General features: G+C 41.8%; 1 protein-coding gene across 2 annotated transcripts in view; it reads right to left on the reverse strand.

Moving 5' to 3' along the window:
- Positions 1 to 25,092, reverse strand: part of LG5H9orf72 (linkage group 5 C9orf72 homolog) — a 29,931-nt gene extending 4,839 nt beyond the window's left edge. Inside the window, exons 1-8 of one of the 2 annotated variants that reach the window (XM_013351944.2) lie at positions 24,853 to 25,092; positions 16,998 to 17,483; positions 15,639 to 15,698; positions 11,130 to 11,225; positions 10,146 to 10,210; positions 7,949 to 8,021; positions 5,889 to 6,005; positions 834 to 1,069 (exon numbers count right to left, since the gene is read on the reverse strand). In XM_013351944.2, the coding sequence (XP_013207398.1) occupies positions 834 to 1,069; positions 5,889 to 6,005; positions 7,949 to 8,021; positions 10,146 to 10,210; positions 11,130 to 11,225; positions 15,639 to 15,698; positions 16,998 to 17,441 (1,091 nt within the window). In that variant the 5' untranslated portion in view covers positions 17,442 to 17,483; positions 24,853 to 25,092. Of the gene's footprint in view, positions 1 to 833; positions 1,070 to 5,888; positions 6,006 to 7,948; positions 8,022 to 10,145; positions 10,211 to 11,129; positions 11,226 to 15,638; positions 15,699 to 16,997; positions 17,484 to 24,720; positions 24,783 to 24,852 lie in introns of those variants that run through there. The other variant, XM_005361978.3, reaches the window with a different exon arrangement.
- Between the last annotated feature and the right edge of the window lie 405 nt (positions 25,093 to 25,497).

The raw sequence follows: 25,497 nt of genomic DNA on the forward strand, positions 1-25,497 counted from the left end.
TCTGTAGACCAGGCTGGTCTCGAACTCACAGAGATCCGCCTGCCTCTGCCTCCCGAGTGCTGGGATTAAAGGTGTGCGCCACCACCGCCCGGCCATATTGCAGTTCTTTTTCAGGATTTAGAACATCATTTAAATACTTTCTTGAAGTTTTGAAATTCAAGATGATCATTTTTCTTGTAATCAATAATTATTTCCTTTACTTTGCTGACCACATTTCTGGTAAGAAATAAATAGCAAACTGTACAAAGCAAAGGAAACAAGTGCTTTTTTCCATATATATCAGCTGTTTTTTTCTAGGTTTTATATTCATATCTAAGAAAAAAGGCTTAGAACCACTGCAGCTTAGCATACAAGAATGTTCACTGATCATTATACACTAAATTACCAGCAGGGGCTGCCATTTTCTGACTGATCCTTCTTACCCCAGCACTTTGCTAAGTAACTAGGAGTTCAGTACATACTTACCAAGTATTTATTTTTTGAGGAAATCTTAATCTGTATTACAGGAAATAATATTTTAAGAAATGAAGATTTAAGCCAGGTATGGTGGTACACACCTTTAATCTTAGAACTTGGGAGGCAGAGGCAGGTGAATCTCTGTGAGATTGGGGCTAGCTAGTGAGCTATAGCCATATAGATCTCCCCAGTGAGACTGTCTAAAAATAATAATAAAAATTTAAAAATAAAGAAAATGTGGCTGATTAAATGCTTCTTCAGGCATCATTATGCTTGTCACGTCTTTCCTTTTAAGTACAACTTGCATTGTTTTTACCCGTAAATGACAAAAAGTTTATGTTGTTTGACAATGACACCCAAGGCCAAGTGTCACTTACAAATCGGGGGTAAAGCTCTCATCCGTGTAGATGATGGTGTCCTGAGCCATGTCCTCTTCTGAAGTTGCCCTCCAGAAGGCCGTCAGCTCTGATCTCATGTATCTGCGTTGATTATAGATATGCTCGTGACACGGTGGCATCTGCTTGACAGTATTGACATCCACGTCAATGTGCGTGGTGGGATACGGGGCATACATAACTTGCCGGAAGGGTAGTACAAAGCTTCCCGTTGCATCCTGTCAAAACGAAGAGAAAACTTACTGGCCACATGCCAAGTGAGAAGCCATTTTAAAAATAAGGTAATAATGATAATGGAGATGCATCCCCTGCATATCTGGTATAAGGCCCTCTCAGAAATAACATTCAAGGGGTTACTATATAAAACTCCAGCCACTACAGTTTGTGCTTACAGTGAAAGAAGTGTACAGTGCACCATTTAAAAAGTGGGTCAGAACATGTCAAGTGTAATCCAACAGTAGAGCGTGGCACAGAATACACACAGAAGAAAACGGCTACAAAGACCAGTGCCAATCGTTAATGGTGATTACTTGCTGGTCTGTGAGGTCAGGACTGTCTTTCTTTCTCAGTTGTTTTATCCTTCCTGTATCTAAATGACTATGTACATAAACAGGAAAATACTTGCCCCTTTCTAGCTGGCCAGGCAGCCAGTTACCATGTAACCTAACCGCTGTGTATGTGATAACGTGCTAAGCGGTGTGAACAGAACAGAAGATAGAGACCTCCTAAGCCTTTCACTCTGAAAAGGCTAGAGTAATGACTGTCTCCCACGGTATCTCTGGAAAGCTCTACAGCTTAGCTTTGCTTGGTGAGTTCTCAGTGTTTCACCCAGTCACGGCTTTGCATTCCCCTGGGCACATGGCACAGGGGCTCTGTCAGAAGTTACAGTACATAACTGAACAGGGGTACTTCATTGTGCCGTTACAGAAAATTGGTAAAATTGGGATTTGTAAAGTTTTCTTCAGTTCTGAGCTCACGGTAGGTGCATGATTTGAAACCCCAAAGCTGATTTTCATTTTGGGGGTGAAACTGGAGTTTGAAGTCAGGACCTTCAATTTTCTAAGTCAGGAGTTCTCAACCTTTGGGGGTTGGGATCCTTTCATAGGGGTCACGTATCAGATATCTTGCATATCAGATATTTACATTACAATTCATAATAGTAGCAAAATTATAGTTAGGAAGTAGCAATGAAAATAATTTTATGATTGAGGGTCACCACAACACGATAAACTGTATTATTAAAGGGTTGCAACATTAGGAAGGCTGAGAACCACTCACTGGTCTAAGTAAACACCAACCACATCAATGAACTGTATCTCCAATCCCCAAAAGCTAGATTTTTATTTGTAAAAATTCAGTTTTTTAAAATATTTTTTAATTTTATGAACTTCATTATAAAAAATCTTGCAAGCATACAGCAATATGACATACCAAAATTAATCAGACCCAAAGTCTATACAAATCATGACCTTGTACATAGTAAGAATAGGCATTTGGAACAGCTGTGAAGCCTCTCATTAAACTCCACCCTTTAGGATCAAATGTATTAAAATAAAAAATCCATGGCAGAATTAAAACTAGAAAAAATAGCTTTATAATGTCTTTGATAACTTGTGTTTATTACATGTATCCAGTCCTTTCTCATCCCCTTTATTTGTTACATTTAATTTTTAAATAAATATAATCCTAACACTCAGGAAGTTGAGGCAGGTGGATTACTGTGAGTTTAAGGTTAGTCTAATTTTAGACCAACTTCACACAAGCTAGAGTTATTAGAGGGGTTGGGTCAACAGAGAAAATGCCTCTGTAATACTGGGCGATAGGCAAGCCTGCTGGGCATTTTTTTAAAAAAGAGATCCTGAGGGAGAGCCCAGTCCACTGGAGGTGAGGTCACCCCTGGGCTGGGAGCCCCAACTTCTATAAAGAAACAGGTTCAGTGAGCCATGGACAGCAGGCCATTAAGCAGCATTCTTCCATGGCCTCTGTATCAGCTGCTGCCTCCGGGTTCCTGCCCTGCCGGAGCTCCTGTCCTGCCTTCCTTTGGTGATGAACTGCAGTGTGGAAGTATAAGCCAAGTAAGTCCATTCCTCCACGTGGTTGTGGTCATGGCGTTTCCTCACAGTGGTAGTAACCCTAACTAGGGCAGAAGTTGGCACCAGGAAGTCACAATTACAGTGCCAATTAAGTGGTATCAACCTGAACGGCTGGGGCAGGGTTCCCCAGAAGGTGGGAGATGCTTTGAATTAGTGTCCATTATATGGTACAGTTTCTCCCACTAGTGAGGATCCACGAGTCCAGGAAACAAGGGATAGAAAAAAGAATATTTCCATCCATTAGGAATTTTTTGCTTCCTATTTCTGTGACCTTAAGTTCTATTGGCCTAGAAGTTTTGGTTACTGAGAGAGTGCTCCTGCCAGGAGACACAACGAACACGGCACTGAACTGGAAGCCAGATTCTCCCTGACCACTTTGGGCTTCTAATGCCCTTAAGTCATCAGGCTGAAAAGGAATAACAGTTAGGAGGGTGGGCGGATCCAGATTACCACAGAGAAATTGGATTGCTTCTCCACAATGGAGGTAAGAAGGATTATGTCTGGAGTGCAGGAGATCCTTCAGCGTGGCTCTTGGTGCGACCATGTCCTGTGACGGAAGCTAAGGGAAACTACCAGTGATCCAGGCAGGATGTTTTCGTTCCTCCATGTCCTTATAATGTCATATAACACCAATTAAGAGAATATCAATGGTTATCATGTTTAAGTTTGTGACACTACAAGAATGTCCCTCATGGAACACTGCCGTCTCTTCTAAATTTATAATATGTTTACTGCTGTATGGGGGATAATAATAATGCATTTCTGATTGTATGTGGGATGTTTATATCACGTTTAGGTTGTTATGACCTGGTTATTGTTTTTATATGGAAATTAATCATGAGGAGATATCAAGTTGACAAGGGGTGAACTTGTGTTGGATACTTTTGGTTGTTAATTTGATTACATCTGGAACTAAAATCCAAAAATGGAGGCACACCTGTGGGGTATTTTTGCTTAACTTGAAGTAACTTCTAATCTGAATCTTTGAGGTAGGAAGATATGCCTTTAATTCAGATCATTTGAACTAGGAAAAAACATGCCATTTAAGGCCATTTAAAAATTTAATTCCTCCCCCAAATTAATACCATTTTAAAATACATTTAATCCAGATCTTTAATCCAGCTCTAATATGAGTCACACCTTCTGCTGGAAGCCTATAAAGGACATGGAAGATGGAAGCTTTTGCTCTCTGCCTGCTAGCAAGTTCATTCCTTCACTGGCCTTAGAGCCTGCTTCTATGGGATTCCAGTGTGTACTAAAGACCAGCTGAGACATCCAGCCTCATGGACTGAGAAACTTCTAGATTCTTGGCTTTCTATTCACAGCCTTCTACTGTGGACTAGCTGGACTGCACCCATAAGTCATTCTAATAAATTCCATATAGATAGATAGATAGATAGATAGATAGATAGATAGATAGATAGAGAGATAGATAGAGATAGACAGATAGTCAGAAAGACAGAGATAGAAAGATAGATATAGAGAGACATTGAGATTAATCCTATAAGTTTTGCTACCCTAGAGATCTTTGACTAATACCCATCCATCCACCCATCCATCCATCCACCCAATCAACACAGAGCAATTGTATTTGCAGGGCACAGTGTGACATTTCAACACAGGTATACAAAGTGTATGATTTACTCACGATGTCATACCTATCATCCCTGAAAGTAATCATTTCCTTTTGCAAGGAACATTCAAAATACCTCATATGAGATATTTTAAAAAATAAAACTGGAGTTGAGGCGACGGCTCAGTGGACAAACTACTAATTGCTGTGCAAACAGGAGGCCCCAACCTATGTCAGGATCCTCAGTATATCTATAACAGCCGCTGCAACAGCCTGTGCCTATAACCCAATGTGGGGGTGTATGTGTGGGCAGGCAGATCTCAGGACCTCACGACCCAGCTAGTCTAGTCAAAGTCATCCCAGGTTCAGTGAGAAACTCTGCCTAAAAAACACAGTGGAGAGTGATAGAGTCGGACACCCTATATCAACCACTATCCTACACGTTTCTCCCCCTCTTCCCACTTCTCTCTCCTAAATAGAAAAATACAGTTGACTGTCATAATTTTTCCATTTTGCTATGCTTACATCCTCAAGAACAACTATGAAAGAACCCTGCAGTGATCATGAAAAGCTATTTCTTTCTGGTTTTGAGTGTGTGTATGTTTGTGCATGTGTGTGTGTATGTATATATGCATGTTCATACACACATATCTATGGATATAAGCGTGGTACCCATTCATGTGTATGAGTGTTCATGTGTTGAGTATACGTGTGAATGCATGCGCACATGTATGCTTGTATGCCTGCATGTGGAAAACTGAGGTTGATGTCTGGAATTTTCTATGGTTACTCTTGCACCTTATTTTTTTTTGAGGTAGGGTCTTTCAACCAAATCCACAGCTTCCTGGAAAAACAGTTATTTCTACTTCATTACTAAGAAAAGTGCTAATTTATATTTATCTGTTTTCCTTCTTGAAAATGAACCAAATTTAATACAAAAAATAAAAATGTAAGTACTAGAAATAGACATTTTGCATAAGCTTTAAAAGACATTTTAATTTTTAAAAATGAGTAAGTATGTACATATGGTACATATCCAAATCTCCTCAGTAAGAAAAGAAACATTACCATTTCAGAGGCTCAGTCTGATTCAAGCATATATTTAAAAAGAAAATACTGAGGCCAGACACATAGCTAGAGGGAACCAAGTGAAATAGAAATACTATCCCACGGGGCTTCATGGACGACACTAACTACAGAGCCAAGGACGCACACTCCGTGCTCAGAACTATCCAAAGAAACCTGTTCTCAGACAACAAAAACTATGATACATTAAATGCTAACAACATGCCTTACAAAGATTCTCAGTACTTATTCCTAAAGTTCACTTTTACTTGTGGCTTCACAGGTGATAAGGAACAGCAAGCACACCTTTAGCAGGCCTTGGACAAAGAGTCCCGATTCGTACTTAAAGGATGAGTCTGCTTCACATAGCCTGGAACATTTCCTCTCGGCTGGAGTCAGAAAAAGGCACAATGTTCTCACTATCTAGAGAAGAAAAGATTTGGCGTTGAAATGTGAAGTTAAAACCACTGTTTGTTAATGGAAGAAACTTTAAATAGAAATTTTTGTTGCTGCCACTAAACCAGTTCCCAAGTAAGGAGCATCCCTTGCTTACCTGAACAGGCATGGTCAGAACACGTACTGCTTACAGAGGGATTTTGGAGCCAGTTAAGTTTAGGAAGTAGTTGGTAAATCAACGGCATCTCAAAACTTGTTGCATTTGAATAAATATGGTTGTTCTCTAAGTGAGCAATATTCATTTATAAATTTATTTTTATCAAATTGATTTGACCCATGGAACCTTTATCTCAGTGAGAAATAACAACCTAATACATTAACTGACTTCACCTCTACCCATCAACAACCGCTTTTCAAGTGAGCAAAGAGCTCTGGGAAACTCATTTCATGCGTTTAAATGAGGGCAGCACCCTGTGATGCGAATGGACAAACTCGGTTACAATGAACAAGGGGGGACTGTCCACACCTTCCACAGAAAGAACCACTAAATTTCACTTGAAACAAGTGCACGTGGTGGGGGTTTAGAAGTCGGGGACAGCAAAAAGAGTGGTGTAGAGTGGTATTAGGGGACAGAAGAAAGCCATGTAAGTGTGACTATGTGGGACTCGAACCACATCCAGAGATAGTTTGGGTTTTCAACTAGTGTAGTGCAACTTGTCTCTCAAAATGAAAAGATGGAACACAAGCTATTCACCTAAAAGAAGATGAAAAATGAAAAAAAAAATTGATAAATGAAGCCCAAACCATGGAGCCTTTCTCCCTTCATAACGCCAATCAAGATGTCTGCCCCGTGGAACTTAAGGCTTCCAGCATCTCAAGTGCAAAGCTACTTTTGGGGTCATATGTAACAGTCCCAAATGCCTTGATAAAATATAATAAGAAACATAAATGTGGCAAATTAAACTTCATATAAGTACACAGGATGGTTCACAAAAAAAATGATAACTCTATAAAGCAAATGCCATCCCTAACATGTAAAATTTTTGAAAAAGAAATGAAGTTTGTTACAATTGATATAAATATATATTTATGTACCTTTAGTGACTATAAAGATAGCTGCACACTTTTAGCACTAACCTTGAGGAAATATCTGATCACCTATCTTAGAATTCTCCCTACATGTGTGTCTTTTTTAGGGAGCTACCCTGAAAATGTAGACAAACCTACATCCAAGCTGTTCAATTCTGTTCAATGCTATTCTTCCTATAACTTTCCTGTCTACAAGAAAATTGTTTTTGTGTTCCCCATTATGCCCACAGTAATAAACTCATATATTTTGCACATCACCTCCAGAAGCTGAATGAATTATTTAACTTCCTCTTTTATATTATCTATCTTTGGATTCTCTCAAATATTTGTCCTAAAATTTATATACTCACTTTCTACTTCCTGGTTCTATTTACCAATACAGTTTCCTAGTTGCTCACATACCCTGTAACAAATGGTTTAGTAGGTAAAGTCATACAGGAATACAAAACTAGATATTGAAAAGTATCTCATTTAAAGGCCAGGCAAGGTAGTGCAGACTCTAATCTCAGTATTTGGGAAGAAGAGACAAGTGAACTGTGGGGAGTTTGAGACTAGCCTGGCCTACAGCCCAGACTATACAGTGAGACCCTATTGCAAAAAACAACAAAGCATAAACAAAAAAACTCATTTAAAGGTTTTTTTTTCTCAAAACAATTTATGATACAACTGAGAGTGATGAATTATCAAAATTAAAGTGGTAACTGAATTCTTACACATTTTACCATAGTCATTTTTGTTAGAGGTATCAGAGTAATTTGCTAAAATTACATTGCCTCCTTATACTATGAGGCTATTTCAATTGCAAGCTAATATTTGAATGATAATTCATGACATGCTAGTAGTACTAAGTCCGATCTTATCTGAACTACAAAAGGAGTTACCTTATTTACTTTCTCCGCACTGCTGCCTACGACGATGGAACAGCCGCAGGTCTGTAGATGTGAGCTGATGGCACTGCAGGTTAATGAAAACATCACAGGATTACAACTCCACAAGGAGAAAATCAGTGAGCTTCCAATAGCACAGAACAGCCTTACCTACAAACACCAAAGCTATCAGTACAATGTCATCTTTTATTTGTGCAAAACTGCATTTTCTAGGGGCCTTTCACAGACATCATATTACCTGAATCTTAAGACAACCCAGGGCTGGAGAGCACTTGCTGCTCTTGGAGAGAAGATCCAGCACCCAAATGGTGACTCACAGCTATCTACTTCCAAGGAACCCAAATGGTGACTCACAGCTATCTACTTCCAAGGAACCCAAATGGTGACTCACAGCTATCTACTTCCAAGGAACCCAAATGGTGACTCACAGCTATCTACTTCCAAGGAACCCAAAGCCCTCTTCTGGCCTTCGCAGGTACCAGGCACAGGTACATATGCGCTCATACAGGTACTCATGCACATAAAATACCCCAGTTAGTAAACACCATCATTTTATAGTAATTTCTTTAAAAACATATTTGAAAACAACATATGAATGGCTCACACCAGCACACTATATAGTGCTTCCAGTTCAAGCCGATAAGACCTTTTCTCCTAAAGACGCTCACACCAGGCATTGTGAGCTTAAAGGAAGAGAATGTAGACCTAGAGGTAAATACTTATTTAAAAAAAATACTTGGGGCTGGAGAGATGGCTCAGAGGTTAAGAGCATTGCCTGCTCTTCCAAAGGTCCTGAGTTCAATTCCCGGCAACCACATGGTGGCTGACAACCATCTGTAATAGGGTCTGCTGCCCTCTTCTGGCCTGCAGGCATACACACAGACAGAATATTGTATACATAATAAATAAAAAAAATAAAAAAATACTTATTCGCTTCTCATTTTTACAAACAAATGCTGGTGACAATCTGCAACTTGTGCAGCAAGATCAGCACACGAGATGGGGCTCACGTGCCAAACACTCACTATTGCAGATGACACACAGGTGCTCAGGAAGTACGGGCTGTTCCGACTTCCACCCATCGCAGAGCAAATACAAATGGAAAGCAGTAGCTATGGTTACGGAGGGGCTGATGTGCCTGGCACTATGCTAAGTGCTTTCTGTGATTCGCCTCATTCAGTGCTGACAAGGGACCTATACAACATCTGTTATTGGCAGGCGGTGGAGATGCGTGCCTTTGGTTCCAGCACTCAAGAGGCAGAGGCTGGTGGATCTCAGTGAATTTGAGGTCAGCCTGGTCTACGGCTGTAGAGCGAGTTCAGGACAGCCAGGACTGTTATATAGAGAAAAGTTATCCAGGAAAACAAAACAAAACAAAAAATTAGACAAAAAAAATAGCTGGTATCACTGTTCACATTTTATAGATAAGAAAACTGAGGTAAGCCGGGAGGTGGTGGCGCACGCCTTTAATCCCAGCACTTGGGAGGCAGAGGCAGGCGGATCTCTGTGAGTTCGAGACCAGCCTGGTCTACAAGAGCTAGTTCCAGGACAGGCTCCAAAACCACAGAGAAACCCTGTCTCGAAAAAGAAAAAAAAAAAAACAACAAAAAAAAAAACCACACACACACACAGAGAAACCCTGTCTTGAAAAACCATAAAAAAAAAAAAAAAAAGAAAATTGAGGTACACCTTTGGGTGGCTTCACCATGCTGACCCAGTTGTAACCCCCACAGTTGTAACTAGTCTGGTTTGAGAGTTCATGCTCTTTAAGTATTAAATTCCACAGTTAGATAAAAAAATACCAGTCCAAAATATGAATGATTTCTATTTCTAGACCTACAAAATTCACAAAAACTTATGATGCAACTCAATTTGATAGCTTTCCATGGCTTTTTTTTTTTTTTTTAAATGAGAAACACAAGAAGAAACCAGAGCCAAACAACAGGCCAGCACTTCTCTGAGTACTATGGGAACTTAGCCTTGTTAGACTGTGGAAGAGGTCACATCAGAGATGTCACTGTATGAGTGAACACAGTACACACGTGAGCAACAGTTCAAATGTGCAATGCTCTCTCTAAATAATTGGAGTGACAGTATTCTATTCATTTTTTCCATTAAATCTCATCATGGATGAACATTAATATTTTTATCTCCTTTACCAAGCATTCAGAAAAAGAAGTAAAATTCTTACTTGAGCAGAAAGCCTTCATGACAGCTGTCACCAATGTCGTCATCGTTGAGCACTGTATCAGCTATCTAAAAGGCACAGACACGCAATCAGTCTGTTTACAGCAGGGTGAGAGAACTCGTAGGCGTGAGCGTGCTGACGTCTAGAGTCGACACGTCTAGCACTCTCATTATGAGCATCAAGAACACCTATAAAACGGTGCTGTGCACGTACTTTTCAGAAGAACAAAGGGGAAAGTTGGCCAGGCAGGTTAAACAACAATTTTTACAATGGGCCCCTCTATCAGAATCAGGGGCCCAAGCTCAAGGACAAGTCAGCTTTACGAACAGTGTCTAAAGACAGCTACACATGGAAAATGTGTGACTGAAGTACCCTCAACAAGTGATTAAAGAAACTGCTGAATGAGGAGCTGGAGAGATGCTCAGTGCTTAAGAGCACAAGCTGTTCTTCCAGAGGACCTGAGTTCAATTCCCAGCACACACAGGGGAGCTCACAGCTGTCTGTAACTCCAGTGTCTCGGGGATCTGACACCCTCTTCTGGCCCCCAGGGCACTGTATGCAAACAGTGTAGGCACATGTGTAGGGAAAACACCCAAGCACATGAAAAATAAAAAAGAAAATAGAGAAAGAGCCCCCCCCCCAGTTTAATCGGCACATTTCTCTGTCCAAAAGCAATGTATACAATACCAGATCCTTCTAGAAAAGCCTGGCATTTCCCCCTCTTCTAGGAAATACAAAATTAAACTTAAGTTTAATTTATCAGAACACGATTGAGTAAAAAAGCCTGTTTGGTCAGAAAATCCAGCATTTTCTGTATGCTTACTGGACTGAAGGTGATACTTCATGTGAACAGTAGTACAACAAAATTTACATTATTAAAACAAGAACATTACACACACAGAAACACAGACACACACACATACACACGCACACACAATCACTCAAGGGAATCCATAAAGGGTACAGATAGAAGCCGATGGCAGTTACATCTATTTCTTCGGGAACACTGTGTGACTTCATAGATGCAAGCAGCTCCATCACAGGAATGACTTCCCCAGTAAGCATGGGAATGATACTCTGACCCTGTATCAAACATAACAAAGTGAAGGAAATCACTGTGTGGGTGAGCCAGGTAGTGAAACTGTTTCAGATGGACGCAGAGAGTAAAACACCCTCCAGGGAACTGCTCAGCACAGCCCCAGACAGGTCTACCACTCCAGAAACAACTCTCAAGTATTTTCATGCTCTTTAAACTTATTTTCATTCTTTCAGGAATAATTTCCTTTGGTGAGAATGAGCTATATTTTTACTATCACAGGCAAGGATTAAACGACAGTACCACAATTAGGAATGGTCTCCTTGGAAATTTAACTAAGACATATAAGCTCTTTACATTTTCCTTTTAAAAAGTGAGAATTCAAGCATGAAAAGATGTTGAATCATTAGAAAGGAACCAGAAAGGCTCCTCTCAATATCCAACCTTCACATTCAATGACATGATCTACTCAAATAAGTTACCACATAGAGTAAGAATCAGTAAGATAGAGATCTCCGTGGAGAGCTTGCCAGATAGTGCTACCATTTATTGCATCTCAGAAACATCGCTTTAAAATTTCTATTTCCTGGCATCCAGTTGGCGGCATAACTGTCGTGTGTGACACAGGAGCGACACCACTTAGTTATGACCGTCTCTCCCATCAGCCTTTGATCACCTAAATGAAATGCTGAAGCTGTCAAGTGTCTGTGCGTCTCAGCTAAACACATTTTAAAATTATTAATCACTTATATTTACTTCAGTAAGTTTTCTTCATTCACTCAGGTTTCATGAAAAGATTATTTAAACCCCTCACATGTATTGAGGGCTGAGGATGATAAACCACTGAGTTAAGCATGAACAGCTGCCTGGCATGGATGAGGTGCTAGGTTTAATCCTCAACATACAAACAAAAATGCATTTTCAAATGCCCTTATCACGGAAGGTACTTAGTTCCTTTGGGAAATTATCCTAATCTATAAATGTCTATGTAGATATAGACGGTTTTATTATTTCAAAAAAATTCATTTTACAGTGACCTCCAGAATAAACTACTCATGGTTTCTGTTTTTTAGAGTAATTGTTGAAACATCTGCTTATAAACACAATTAAGACAATGTACTGAACAATGTATGCTGAACTTCCTTCCCTGTTCAGTGACTTTGTCAGGGGACGGATAGAAGGGCCCTGAGCTGGCGAGGGCTGAAGTTGTTTCTGAGCGCTGTGCCATTCCGAAGCAGTAGCATGACTCATAACAGAGCTGTTGCGAGCACATTACGTCAGCTGCCCAAACAGAAAGCAGAAAGGGGAAGTTTTATGGGTTCAGGCATACATAGCACTCCAGATTGTGGCCTCTTGGACATTCATTGTCACTATAAGTGAATGAAGTCTCATTGGAGAGCAAGAAAAAAACCCTTACAGGACAAATGCGGAAGAAACTGGCTCCCTGTGCTTCTCTAATTTGAACTTCTGTAGGACAATGTTTCCACTTAAAAATCTCTTTAGTTTATTCTCTGTGTACTTTCCTCCCACGGAAGGTGAGGACAACATTTTAAAGTAGAACCCTAAGAGCAGAAACTCAATCTAGTAAGTGCAGGATTCTGGCTTTCAAAAACAAAATCTCACAAAAATGCAAAATTTTATTTGGTTCTAAATTTCCTGTGTTGAAATGACTCTCCCTTATTACTCCAGAAATACAGTTCAGAGGTCAATGACAGGAACTTTATTCTTGGAGACCCTCTTACTGATCAGTAAGCAAGTAAAGATTAGACTTTTAATACTTTAGTGTCAGGCCTTGTCCCATAATATTTCTTTCTTTTTTTTGTTTTTGTTTTTGAGAAAGAATTTCTCTTGTAGTCCTGGCTGCCCTGGAATTTGCTTTGTAGAAAGCTGGCTTTGAGCTCAGAGATTCCCTTGCCTCTGCCTCCCAAGTGCTGGGATTAAAGGCCTGTGATACTACCGTCTGACCCCTGAAAAGTTAGTATTTACCATTCATAATAGTATAACACATAATTTTGTAAAGGTCATGTGTATATGTGTCTGTGTGTGTTGCTAGGTGTGGTGGTTTGAATAGGAATGGCCTCCAGAGTAGAGGCATGTTTGAATGCTTGCTCCATAAGGAGTGGAGTGGCACAATTAGGAGGTGTGGCCTTCTGGAGTAAGTGTAACCTTGTTGGAGGAAGTGTGTCACTGTGGAGGTGGGTTTTGAGGTCTAATATATGCTCATGCCCAGGGTGGCACAGAGTCTCCTGCTACCCGCTGATCAAAGAGTATGGTAGTGGCACACACCTTTAATCCCAGCATTCAGGAGGCGGAGGCAGGCAGGTCTCTGAGTTTGAGGCCAGTGTGATCTACAGAGTGAGGTCCAGAATATCCAGTGTTGCACAGAGAAACCCTGTCTGGAAAAAACAGCAAAAAACAAAACCCAAAACAAACAACAACAACAAAAAAGATGTACAACTCTTTGCCTGCATGCCACCCTGTAATAATAGACTACGTAAGCCAGTACCAAATAAATGTTCTCCTTTATAAGGTTGCTGTGGTCATGGTGTCTCTTCACAGCAACAGAAACCCTAAATAAGACACAAGGGATCCAACTGGGGACCACGCCATAGAGGACAGGTAAATATTCTACTACCATACTCTCAAACCCTCATAAAAAATGTGAAACAATTACTTTTTTCAAGTGCCATTCTGTTTCAGTCAAGCTAAGAAAAATGGGACAAAAGGCCACGAGCCATGTTTAAAGACTGGAGTTCTACAATGAGAAATAATGAGAGTGGGTGGCATGCCAGGATGATGGGAAGTAGCCCTTTCCCAACGGGGATTCCCCTCCCGACACCCCTTCAGGGGAACTTGTCTGCCCCACACTGATAAGGTCTGCAGTGAACTTCTACCGGGAAGCCATTTCATCACAACCATGTTTTTAAAACTGAACTGTTGGTTCCCATGGTCATTCAGAGCCACAGGATAAACACAGCATTCCCTAGAGTCAGGGTCACTGGAAGCCTGCGTGGTGACAGGACAGAGGATATTACCAGCAAGTTTCACCAATGAAACAGGTAACTCTACCAGGGAATACACATAAATAGTTTGAATTTTAAAACGGCCAAATAAGCCTTTAAAGGAAACTGCCTAGCCGGGCAATGGTGGCGCACGCCTTTAATTCCAGCACTCGGGAGGCAGAGACAGGCGGATCTCTGTGAGTTTGAGACCAGCCTGGTCTACAGAGCTAGTTCCAGGACAGGCTCCAAAGCCACAGAGAAACTCTGTCTCGAAAAAACAAAACAAAAAAAAAACATAAAGGAAACTGCCTGCAGCTGGGTCTGAACCCTTAAATAGACACCTCATACGCATGCTCACTCCCTTCACACAGCAGCTTCTTCTGCGAACACAGCTGCAGATGCCTTTTCTTTTTTTTTTTTTTTTTGGTTTTTCAAGACAGGGTTTCTCTGTGGTTTTGGAGCCTGTCCTGGAACTAGCTCTTGTAGACCAGGCTGGTCTCGAACTCACAGAGATCCGCCTGCCTCTGCCTTGCAGATGCCTTTTCAAACTTGAATTGCAGATGCCTTTTCAAACTTGAATTGCACAGGTCTGGATCTGATGGGGTCCCAGTGCTGAGGGAAAGTGGATGTAAGGCCCCACCCCTATCCCAGAGACTATCTCCAACTGATAACTGCTCACAAATGAAAAATTCACTTTCTCCAGAAGTTTCACTGGATATGCAAATCAGTCGTAAAGCCAGGCCGCATGCCCAGCACAAAGCAAGGTCAGTGGCGTCTTTGGAAGTTCTTTACTCATAATGCCATAGCAGGGCTTTCCCCCCTTTATTACATATTATGATTTCCAGTTTTGTGTTTTTAGTGGGATTTCTCTATATATAAATGTGTGTGTCTGTGTCTATATGTGATTCTTGAGCTTTTCCTTTTGTTCCTTATTTCTTCTATTTGTTTACCTTGTCCTAGTCCAGTTTGTTTTTAACTAATTTACTTTATTGTTATTATTACTATTATTATTTTAGAGGCCTATTTATATCCTAACGAGAGAGAGAGAAAGAATGGGTATGGATCTGGGTGGGCTGACAAGTGGGGAAGGTTCTGGGATGAGTTGATGGAGGGGAAACCATAAGCAGAATAGATTATATTTTTAAAAATCTATTTTCAATAACTAGCTAAATAAATCTCATGTAATTTCTTACTTTTACTATGAATAAATGATCCCAAACTTATTCTGGCAGATTGAAAAAGGGTGATCAAATATTAATTTATAGATATAATTATCTCTTTTTTCAAGTCTTTAGATTTAGGCTGCAGAAATTTTATTCAGTTCATTCTACACAGCTTCACAAGACTTATTTGCTCCCTCCGTCAAGTGAACACATCTTCAGCTCCTTGACGGAAGAACACCCCCCCCCCCCCCCCGCAGTGGGGAGAGGTCATGGCAGCAAATGCAGTGTACTCTACCTGGTCTTCCATTCTTTCTGTGCCTTCTAACACAATTTTCTGGACATTTTCTTGTCTTTCCTAAGAAAAAGAAAATTTACTTTACCAAATCCATTTTGATGATGGTTTATTTCTCAACACAGATAGGCTGTCATGTGTATTTCACAGGGAAATCCTTTCTACTGCAGGTGGGGGAAAAAGATGGCGACGAGAAACTATCCCAACAAGTTCACGCTCTCACACACAACATAAAATATAATCAAAGCATCTTTTATCCTACAGTAGAGAGATGAGGTAATCTGGCAGAGAAGAGTCCACATCACACCTGCAGCTTCAAAAGAAAGCAATTACACACGATTCAAATCAAAGAAGATCGACTTGCAGCTGAGGAAGAGAGGAATGGCTGTTTCACTTTTTTTTATTTCTGGGACTGAATCTCACAAGGTAGACCACGCTGGCAATGAACTCCAGACCTCTTGCCCGAGTCTTGAGCCCTGAGATTACTTGCCCGTGCTACTACCTGCTTTTCCAATCTGAATGACTTTCATTAAGTATGTCAGAAACAAGGAAGTGGGTCTGCAGCAGGGGTAGAGAAAACCAGTCTTAAAACATGCTATTTCCCCTTCTAATAGGTTAGTGGTCTTATAAAATTAGTCACACTTTCATGGACTTTCAGGATGGTATTAAACTGGAAAATAGGAAGGAGAATTGTAAATATCAAGAGAAAACAAGATTTCCTTTAGCTAAATTTGCAAATTGAAAGAAATAATTCCCTGGAGTCCATGTGTCTATGCTCAGTTTCACAAAACTGGGAACTTGGTTTTTTTTTGGTTTTTCGAGACAGGGTTTCTCTGTGGTTTTAGAGCCTGTCCTGGAACTAGCTCTTGTAGACCAGGCTAGTCTCGAACTCACAGAGATCCGCCTGCCTCTGCCTTCCAAGTGCTGGGATTAAAGGCGTGTGCCACCACCGTCCGGCAAAACTGGGAATTTGGGAAAGCAACTTTGCTACAAAAGGCTGTGTGGCTGACAGCCTAGAAAAACCTTTGAACGTTTATGCTTTCACACAGTTGTAAGGAAAAGAAGTCACACAAGAAAAGGGAAACAAAAAGGACTTAGAGTCAAAGTTTCCAAAACAAACTCAGACTAAATGTTAATCCCTCTAAGCCTTAACTTTTCACTTGCATTGGAGAGCCACTATCACATCTTCTATTACTAACGTGAAGACCACAGTCATGAGACCAGATCTCTCTGTATTCGGGAGACACAAAATAACCACTACCGTCTGGTTTTAGCTGCATATAATTTCCAACACGTAAATGTAATGGACTAGAAAAACACTTTCGATGCCCAGGTTGCCATGGACACATAACAGGCCCTTACCTTGTGCATCCATATCCTTCCTTTCCGAATGATGTGTGTTAACCTGTCAACACATACTCTGTGCAGCGGGAGGTAGAAACTAAGCTCTGTCTGTGGAAGGATGATCGACAGTCCATAAGTGCTCCGGTCTCCATTCCAGTTGCCGTCAAAGATTAAAGAAACAATAATCACTCCTTTCTCAGATAAGACAAAAAACTTTACATCGATAGCCCCACTCTCTGCATTTCGAAGAATTTCTCCATTTAGAGTGTGGTTGGCGAGAAAAGTTATTTCTCCATCACTGAGAAGTACTTGTTCTGTCTTTGGAGCCCAAATGTGTCTTACTCTAGGACCGAGAATGTTATCCCAGTAAGCAAAGGTAGCTGCCAGCAACGGGGATTCACCACACAAAGCAATCTCTGTCTTGGCAACGGCGGGAGATGGTGGTGGGCAGATAGTCGACATCCCTGCATCCCAGGTCTCACATTCTCCAAATGCTCGCAGAAGCTAAACGAGAACATACAAAAACAGTGATCAGGTCCAGCCTTTTAGAGATATCCGTCTAAACCCCAACTGACTTAGAAAAATGTTATATACTAAAATAATGACTAAGCCTTTATTAGCTCCAAACACACAGCCTTCATACAATTCTAATGACTGGATATTTAGTCCCTAAACCATTTCAACTAAAGAAGAACCAAAGAGGAAGGAAGAGGAGGATCCTGCATAGGCAAATGGAACCTTACTTGCAAATAGGTCCAGTTAGATCAGGATGGTCCACACTGGAGCAGAATGGGTTCTACTCCATGGCTGTTGGGCTTAAGAAGAGAGAGTGGGAAGGAGAGCGAGCGTGGAGAGCAGCAGAGGGAGAGGGACCGACCAAAGCAAAGCAGGCCAGCTGCAGGAAGGCAAAGGGCAGGAACTGGAATGCTGAGTCTGGAAGGCAAGAGTACCACGGATTACTGGTCCCCACCAGATGTGGAAGAAACAAAGGGTTTCCCAGAAGCCTTCAGGGGATCATGTTGCTGACAATCACTTAACACTGGCATTAAGTTTAGAGTTTATGGAACTGAGAGAACAGACCCTTGCTGTTTGTATTTTTGTTATAGTGTTCTTAGAAAAGTAATTATAAAACCTGACAGCAGAAATACCATAAAACAGCTAAAAAGATGGAAGATCAGAACATCAGAAGGAGAGCAAACAGCTCTGTCACTGTGGATGAACGCTAGCTACAAAGGTACCGAAGCCCAATACTACACTGAAACAGGGAGACAAGCGTACAAAGACGCTAGTTCAGAAGGCAGGAAAGCAATGTGAAGGGCTTCTCAGCAATTACACTGAGCTGAGTTTCAGTTATTCAGAACACAGAACAGGCAGACAGAAGAGCAAACCAGCTCACAGGCAAGCAGGAGCCAGGGAGCCATATACGGATCTTCTTAAACACACTGCTCCGGAAGAAGAAACTCTACATACTATCTGTATAAATCAACCCATCCTTACAAGTACTCAAGTAAAGAAAGACATGTCATCAAAGATTTAAAGTGGAGAAAACACTATAACAAAATGGTAGGCTCTATATAGGCAGCAGTACAGGAGGGAGCTAAGGGATGATCTGCGATAAACCCATCTCTTTATCTGTGTGATTACTTTGGGAGTGAACATTTGATCTGTAGAAAACTGATGTCCATGTAAGTACGTTTACTTGAATGTTTACCTACTGGGCTGGCAAGACCGTTCAACAGTAATGGCGCCTGTATTCAGTCCCTAAGATCCATATGGCAGACGGGCACAACTAATCCCCATTCTCTCTGTTTCTCTCTCTCTCTCTCTTATCTACATTTTGTCAAGAGAGTTGAGAGATTCATGCAAAGGAGTAACATCTATATTTAGAATGCCAAGGGAGTGTATTTTATCATATTATGATTAGGCATACAGAACTTGGCAAACCAGTTAAGGAATCGTTTACTTGGAAGTTTTACATGTGCACTTTTAATTTCAGAAATTCACAGAGGTACTACTTACTTTTCAATATATGTCATATGTCAATTTGACAGTCTGAAGAGACCACGTACTATAGAAGATGTACAGCTTGTTTAAAATATTGAATATTTTGGATACAATTGGAAGAGTTAGTTTCAATGAGGGAATAGAGAAATGTAATTTGTGTTGAAACTGTAATGGCGCTACTGTCCTCATTAGCAGCAGCAAACTGAAAAATTAACTGAACACATGACCATAAGATGATATTGCAAATATACTTCTTTTCCATGCTTTCTTTTTGTTTGTTTAAAAAGGTGAATAATTCTAGGGCATTATTCCCAAATGAGAATAATGTGCATAGAAAAAGACTTCCCTTGAAAAATGTGACCACAAGTGTAATATATTCAGAAGAGGACCTTCCACAGTGCATAGCCTCTGCCCAAAGGCAATTCTTTTCCTCACTGACACTAAAATGTTCTCTTGTAAAAGAATGTTTTGGAATTGGGCACACATATCAGTGGTGGAGCCCTTGCTTAGCATGTGCAAGGCCCTGTGTCCCATCCCCAGCACCGAAGAAAGCAAACATTTCATGTTTAAACATGTCCCATAGAAATACACTCTAGCAGAATTCAGGCAGAACTTCTGTAGCACTACTAGCAATGAAGCTTTCAGCGATAAGGCCTTAAGAAATGTGAAAGTCCTATCATTGCACTTTTTCATTAGTTCAGAAATATTTTTATCTATCCAAAGCAGCAGTTTTCAACCTGTGGGCTGCAAGCCCTTCAGGGTTGCAGACCCTACATATCAGATATTTACATTATGATTCACAGCAGCAGCAAAATTACAGTTATGAAGCAGTAATGAAGAAAATTTTATGGTTGGGGTCAGCACAACACAAGGAGCTGTAATTAAGTCCCAGCGTTAGGAAGGCTGGGAGCCACTGCTCTAAAGGAACCTCCTCTGAACCAAGCACTATCTGATACTTGGTCTAAACCTTTGCCTGGAAAACCGTCTCCATCTTCTCCCCATATTTATAGACTAATTAAATCTACCTTCTTTTTAAAAAAGGTGACTTATTCTAAGCACAACAGTACAATTCAAATATTTCACCACTATAGCGAAAAGAAAAGCACTTCTTAAAGCAGGGTTGAGCCCCAGAGCACGCTCTTAAAGAATTATAGAAAAACCTTTTAACCTGATTGTTAATTAAACTATGATCAGCCATTAATTTTATTTAGCCTTATTCCTAGTCTAAAGGAATTACAGAAAGGACTAAAGATCATGTTGGGTTGTTTAGCTTCAAATGCAGCCTGCTATAAAATAGTACTTGCCTCTTACCCCATGGAATGAATATCTAAATTGCAGAATACATATATGTGTGTGTATGTGTGTGTACACATGCTGTCCTTTTCTTTACATTTTATTTGCTATAAGGTGTAACTTATAAATTAGACAGAAAAATATTATTAACAACAAAATATAACTATTAATGCAGCAGAATATTAATAAACTCTATGAATGTGGCCTCTTTCTGAAATGTCTTATAGATTCACTCGCCTCTCAATATAACAGGCGATGATGACACACGATCCATGACGTGCTGCGTGCAATGACGCGAGGGGAACGGCACAGGCCTTTCGGTACTGCGGACCTTCTGATGTGTCAGGAGATGATCTTGGATCACCGAGCTCTGACAACCCTGGTGGCTGGATGTCCAGAGGAGGAAATGGTTCAGAAGCTTCCACAGCTGAAAGGTCTCCTGTCCAATTCTTGTGGAAAAACGCTGTATTCGGAAGTTGGTGTCTCTTTTTAACTCACCCGTTTGTTGCTGCAGCCCTTGCAGTCCTCGGATGGCTGTATGCTGACCTCCAGCCGAGCTCTGTGTTCCGTAGCTCTGTCCTTTAATGCCTTCGCGATCTAACATACACCGTCCTCATTCACTTCTCTGTCTCCACTGCAGGCTCTTTCAGTTTCTTCTTCCCCTTCTGCTGATTACTAAACACGTTCTTCTGATTCCTCATTTGTGAAAACTTCCCAGTAGCCTTCAGCATTTCCAGACATCATGCAGGCTAGCAAAGCCTTCAGCAACCTGACTTGCAGCTTCTCTCTTACGTTCTGTTTTTCAAGTTATGTCCATCCCTGCATCAGGGCAGGGACCTTGTGAATGGCTTAGTGCCACTGACTTCTAGAGAACTTTATGACTGATTTATTTTAACTGTGTTTATTTACTTATGATGCACATTCTTTTTTTTTAAAATATTTATTTGTTTGTTTGTTTATTTATTTATTTATTTATTTATTAAGCATACAATGTACTGCTGGCAAGGAAGGCACCAGGTCTCATTACAGATGGTTGTGAGCCACCATGTGGTTGCTGGGAATTGAACTCGGGACCTCTAGAAGAGCAGCCAGTGCTCTTACCCTCTGAGCCATCTCTCCAGCCCATGATGCACATTCTTATTTAGATATTTATTATTAATTATTATGTATACTTATGTAATTGTATGTGCTTGCCTGGTGCCTGTGGAGGTACCTGGGTTCTCTGCAAGAGCAAGTGCTCCTAACCACCGAGCCGTCTCTCCAGCCCCTTCAGAACTGTGGCTCAACTCTTTGAACAAGCCTACTGCTTCAGCACAGCGAGCTGTCAACAGCTAATCAGAACATGGCTTCCCTATTATGTCTTCCACCCACATACTCAACTCTTTAAAAGATATTAAATATTTATCGTGCACTGTGGTTATCACGTTGTAAAACGAATTCAACAGCAAGACCAGTGTAACTTTCATCCCTTCTTCACAATTTCCCAGAAGCTTCAATCTCACCATGGATTTCAGTTGATATCGGCATAGCCTCCTCCCCCCATTTATGGGGAGCACTTTCACCTTAAGAGAGGCACATCGTGGCTTCTCTTAGGCAAATCCAAATTACCAGTATCATTATCTCCGATGCCATGAAGCTATTATTAAGTAAAATAAGGGTTACATACAAGTGACCTGGGAACTAACATGTCTACTGAGCAACTAGGAAGCAGGTGATATATACGGTGTTGATACAATGGACACAGACATACAGGATGAAGGGATCAACCATGTTCTGGCAGGACAGAGCAGAAGGTGCAAGATAGCATTAGGCTGTTCAAAATAGCATGCTGCTTAGAACTCAGAAATTCTTTATTTCAACGTAATATTTTTGGACTGTAGTTGAATGTAAATGAAATCATGAAAAAGGAGAAATTATTATAACCTAAAAAAATGAAGTACTACAGAGAAGTAAAACTAGGGAAGCTGTAAGTATGATTTTACTAACACTTGAAGTTAGCTTTGGCAAAAATCCATATACAACTGTGGGGAAAAAAATTCAGTTTGAATTTAAAAAATTTTTAAAAGACCACAAACTCTTTTGAGGGAAGCCAGGATTCAAACTGAGTGAGATGGTGGCTTGCCACTTTATAAACAGAACGCAGGGTTTAGTAGGGCTTAACCAACACTTCCAAAAGTAATACCAGCGTATTTACGGTAATAAGCACGTTAACAGTTAGCAGACAGGCACATTTGAGCTTTTTCTTTCTTTAAACAGCTACCTTTTTGTAGGCTGCGTTTAGGAAGTTCTTGGCTTACTGCTACTGTGAAGGGAATTATCCCACCACAAGGCTCTCAGTTCTGCTAACAGTGCTTTACTTCTCCCATAAAGAGAAGCCGGGCCAGCAAGCAGCCTCGGTAGCCAAAGAGGAACTACCCAAGGCCTCTGTAAAGGCAGTGGACTACTGGGAAGACCGGCCTTTGTCATTCTTTACACGTTTATTTTCAATTTCAGTTCAGACTCATACGCTCACGACACGATGACTGCGCCACCCCTCCGAGTTGTCAGGCAGACTAACCTAATATTGTGGAGCTATTCAATTAACATGTGGCTCTAGGGAAGGCGCAAAAGATAAAATCTTACTCATTCAATCGTTCCCTAAAGACAAATATTGGATGGTCAACATAGCCACGTAGACTATTTTACCAACTTCTTAAGTTATATTGACATTTCTCTCCCGGAACATTAAATCCTTGCTGAACAGTACAACCTGCAGTACGGTCTTTGTTCTCCTCGTTTTGTGTGGGATGAAATAAGAGCATGGTCACCTTGAGGTAGTTTCCAACTAATTCAGAGTTTTCTCGCAGTGCCAATGTTCAGTGAAGCACTAGTTAGCAGTGTCTAGTCAGCTAGTTAACAGACAACACTAGTTCCTCCTGACCTACATGATTATTTTCTGAAGTTTCAGTGCCTGTAGTAAACTTTAATACAGAAATAGTAGCGCAAATTTCCAGAAGAACGTGCCTTGCAGTGGGATGAAATTGCATGCTGGCTGCTCTAAGGCTGAGAGTCCCCCTTCATCCAGCACAGTCACGCTATCCATACTGTCTGCCACTAGTTACTTCTCTGCCCTCTTGGTTATCAGATCAGGTTCCAAGGACCGAGGTGCCTGCATCCAGGTGAGTCTTGTCTTACTCAAGAGGGGTAAAAGTACAGTAAGGTACTTTGAAACTCAGAGATTACATTCACAGAACTTTTATTACCGCACTGCTGCAATAATCTACTTTGTTATTAGTTATTTTCATCTCTTACCGGGCCTAGTTTGCTAAACTTTACCATGTGTATGATATGTAAAGAGGGAAAAACACCTACACTCACACGATAGTATATATAGGTGCTGCTATATACTGGGGGCCTTCTAGCATGTCCTCTTAAACACAGGGGACGATTACAATATTTCAAACATTCTGATTCCATATTATTATTAACATCCATGTAGTAAGGTCTTTTGCTTTCCGTGCTGTTTCTATATTATAAGTTTCCCGAGTTGACTAATGATCCTATCACAAATATTTTCCAGTCTCTTCTGGGGCCCTTTGTACAAAGTAAAAGTACTACTGAGACAGACTGTGTATCACTACTGGTGATGGAGAGAAACAGTGTGGGTAAGAATTTATCCACCTGCTGGGACAAAACTCTCCGGGAGCCCAATAGTCCCTCCATCAGAAAAAGCAATGTCTCCCGGGCTAAAGCACGATTTCCCTCCTCTTCCCTTTTCCCTCTCCTGGCCAGACAGACCCTGCGTGGGCAGACTTATAATCAGTGCGCTTCTCTCTGCAACTGATTACTATCAGTCAAGTGATGCCCAAGTCACAATGGTCACTTCCTTCAATAAGTCTGTGCAACCGCGGAACTGTGAAGCAACCAGGTCATGTCCCACAGAAAAGGGGAACACCCTCTCTAGCGCTGCAGCCTACGTTACTGAGCATCAGCAGGCACTCCATGCAAACTTCTGTGAAATTCTGCCAGCGTGCTGCCGGTCCCTACTCTATCCCACCCGCGCTTTCTCCTCCCGGGCGGGGACCCTCGGAAGATCCCAATGGGTCCCAGGACCGCCAGCGTTCTGGCTGACGCAGGGCCAGGCCCCTGGGGCCCAGACATCTGGCAGTGGGGGCCGCGACCGCGATATTCCCAGCGGGTTCCCGCAAGGGCCCGGGAGAAGCTCGGGGTTAGGGAACGCGGGCCGACAGTGAAGACGAGGCCCATCCCCATCCCCTCCGCGCCGCCGCGGCCCCCGCAACTCCAGGGCTCGCTCCGCTGCAAAACCAAGAGAGCGTTCGCTCAGGGGACAGGAAAAAAATTCAGCCCGAAAAAGAAAGAAAAAAAAAAAATCCCGCTGGACTCCAGCGCCGGCCGGCAAGCCGACCGAAGCAGCAGCCCCGCTCCGCCCGCGCGTCGCACTCACCCACTCGCCGCTGCTGCGCCTCCACCGCCGGCGCAGAGACCACAACCGCAGCCCGCTCTGGGCCCCGCCCCGGGACCGCCCGACCACGCCCAGACCACGCCCCTTTGCGTCCCCGCCCTCCAGCCCACCGACCTCCCTGATTCCGCCGGGGTCTCTGCGGGCCTTCGCGATCTTCTTCCCGTTTGTTTTTGGTCACGCTTGTGGAGTCAAGCTCTGAGCTGAGGCAACCGACACGCACCTCCCTCGCACACCCTCCCGGGGCTGTCTAGACACCACTCCCACAGAGAAGGAAAGGGCAACTGGGATGGCTGACACTACAGACGCCATCTTCCACGTGGGCGGAACTTGTCTCTGCTTGACGCGCCTCTGCTTCCTAGCGGGACACCGTAAGTTCCGGCTTCGCGCTTTGCATTTGCTCTGCCCGTGCCTTGCGACGCCCGTGACAGCCTGCGCGGGCGGAGGCTGATTTGCGCTTTCTATCTTTTTTTTCAAACGCTGCTCAGGACAGATAGTGCCACCTGCCTTAGGGAAACCTGCTGGGCCCCAGAAAGCACACTTAGTGGTTTAAGTAGTTTTGGTTTTGGTCAGCAGGTAGTGAGTGCTCAACAAATATTTGATGAATGAGTGGATTTCTTTTCGGCCATATGACACAGTTTAACCGCCAGACGCGCGTGCCACAACAAGCACAATTTGTAATTCCTCCCCCACTGTGCCTAGTCACTGCCCGTTCTTCTAAACGTCATTTTTGGTAAACTACACTTTTTAAAAAAAAAATTT

This window comes from Microtus ochrogaster, linkage group LG5 (genome assembly GCF_000317375.1).
Source record: "Microtus ochrogaster isolate Prairie Vole_2 linkage group LG5, MicOch1.0, whole genome shotgun sequence".
Lineage (NCBI taxonomy): Eukaryota > Metazoa > Chordata > Mammalia > Rodentia > Cricetidae > Microtus > Microtus ochrogaster.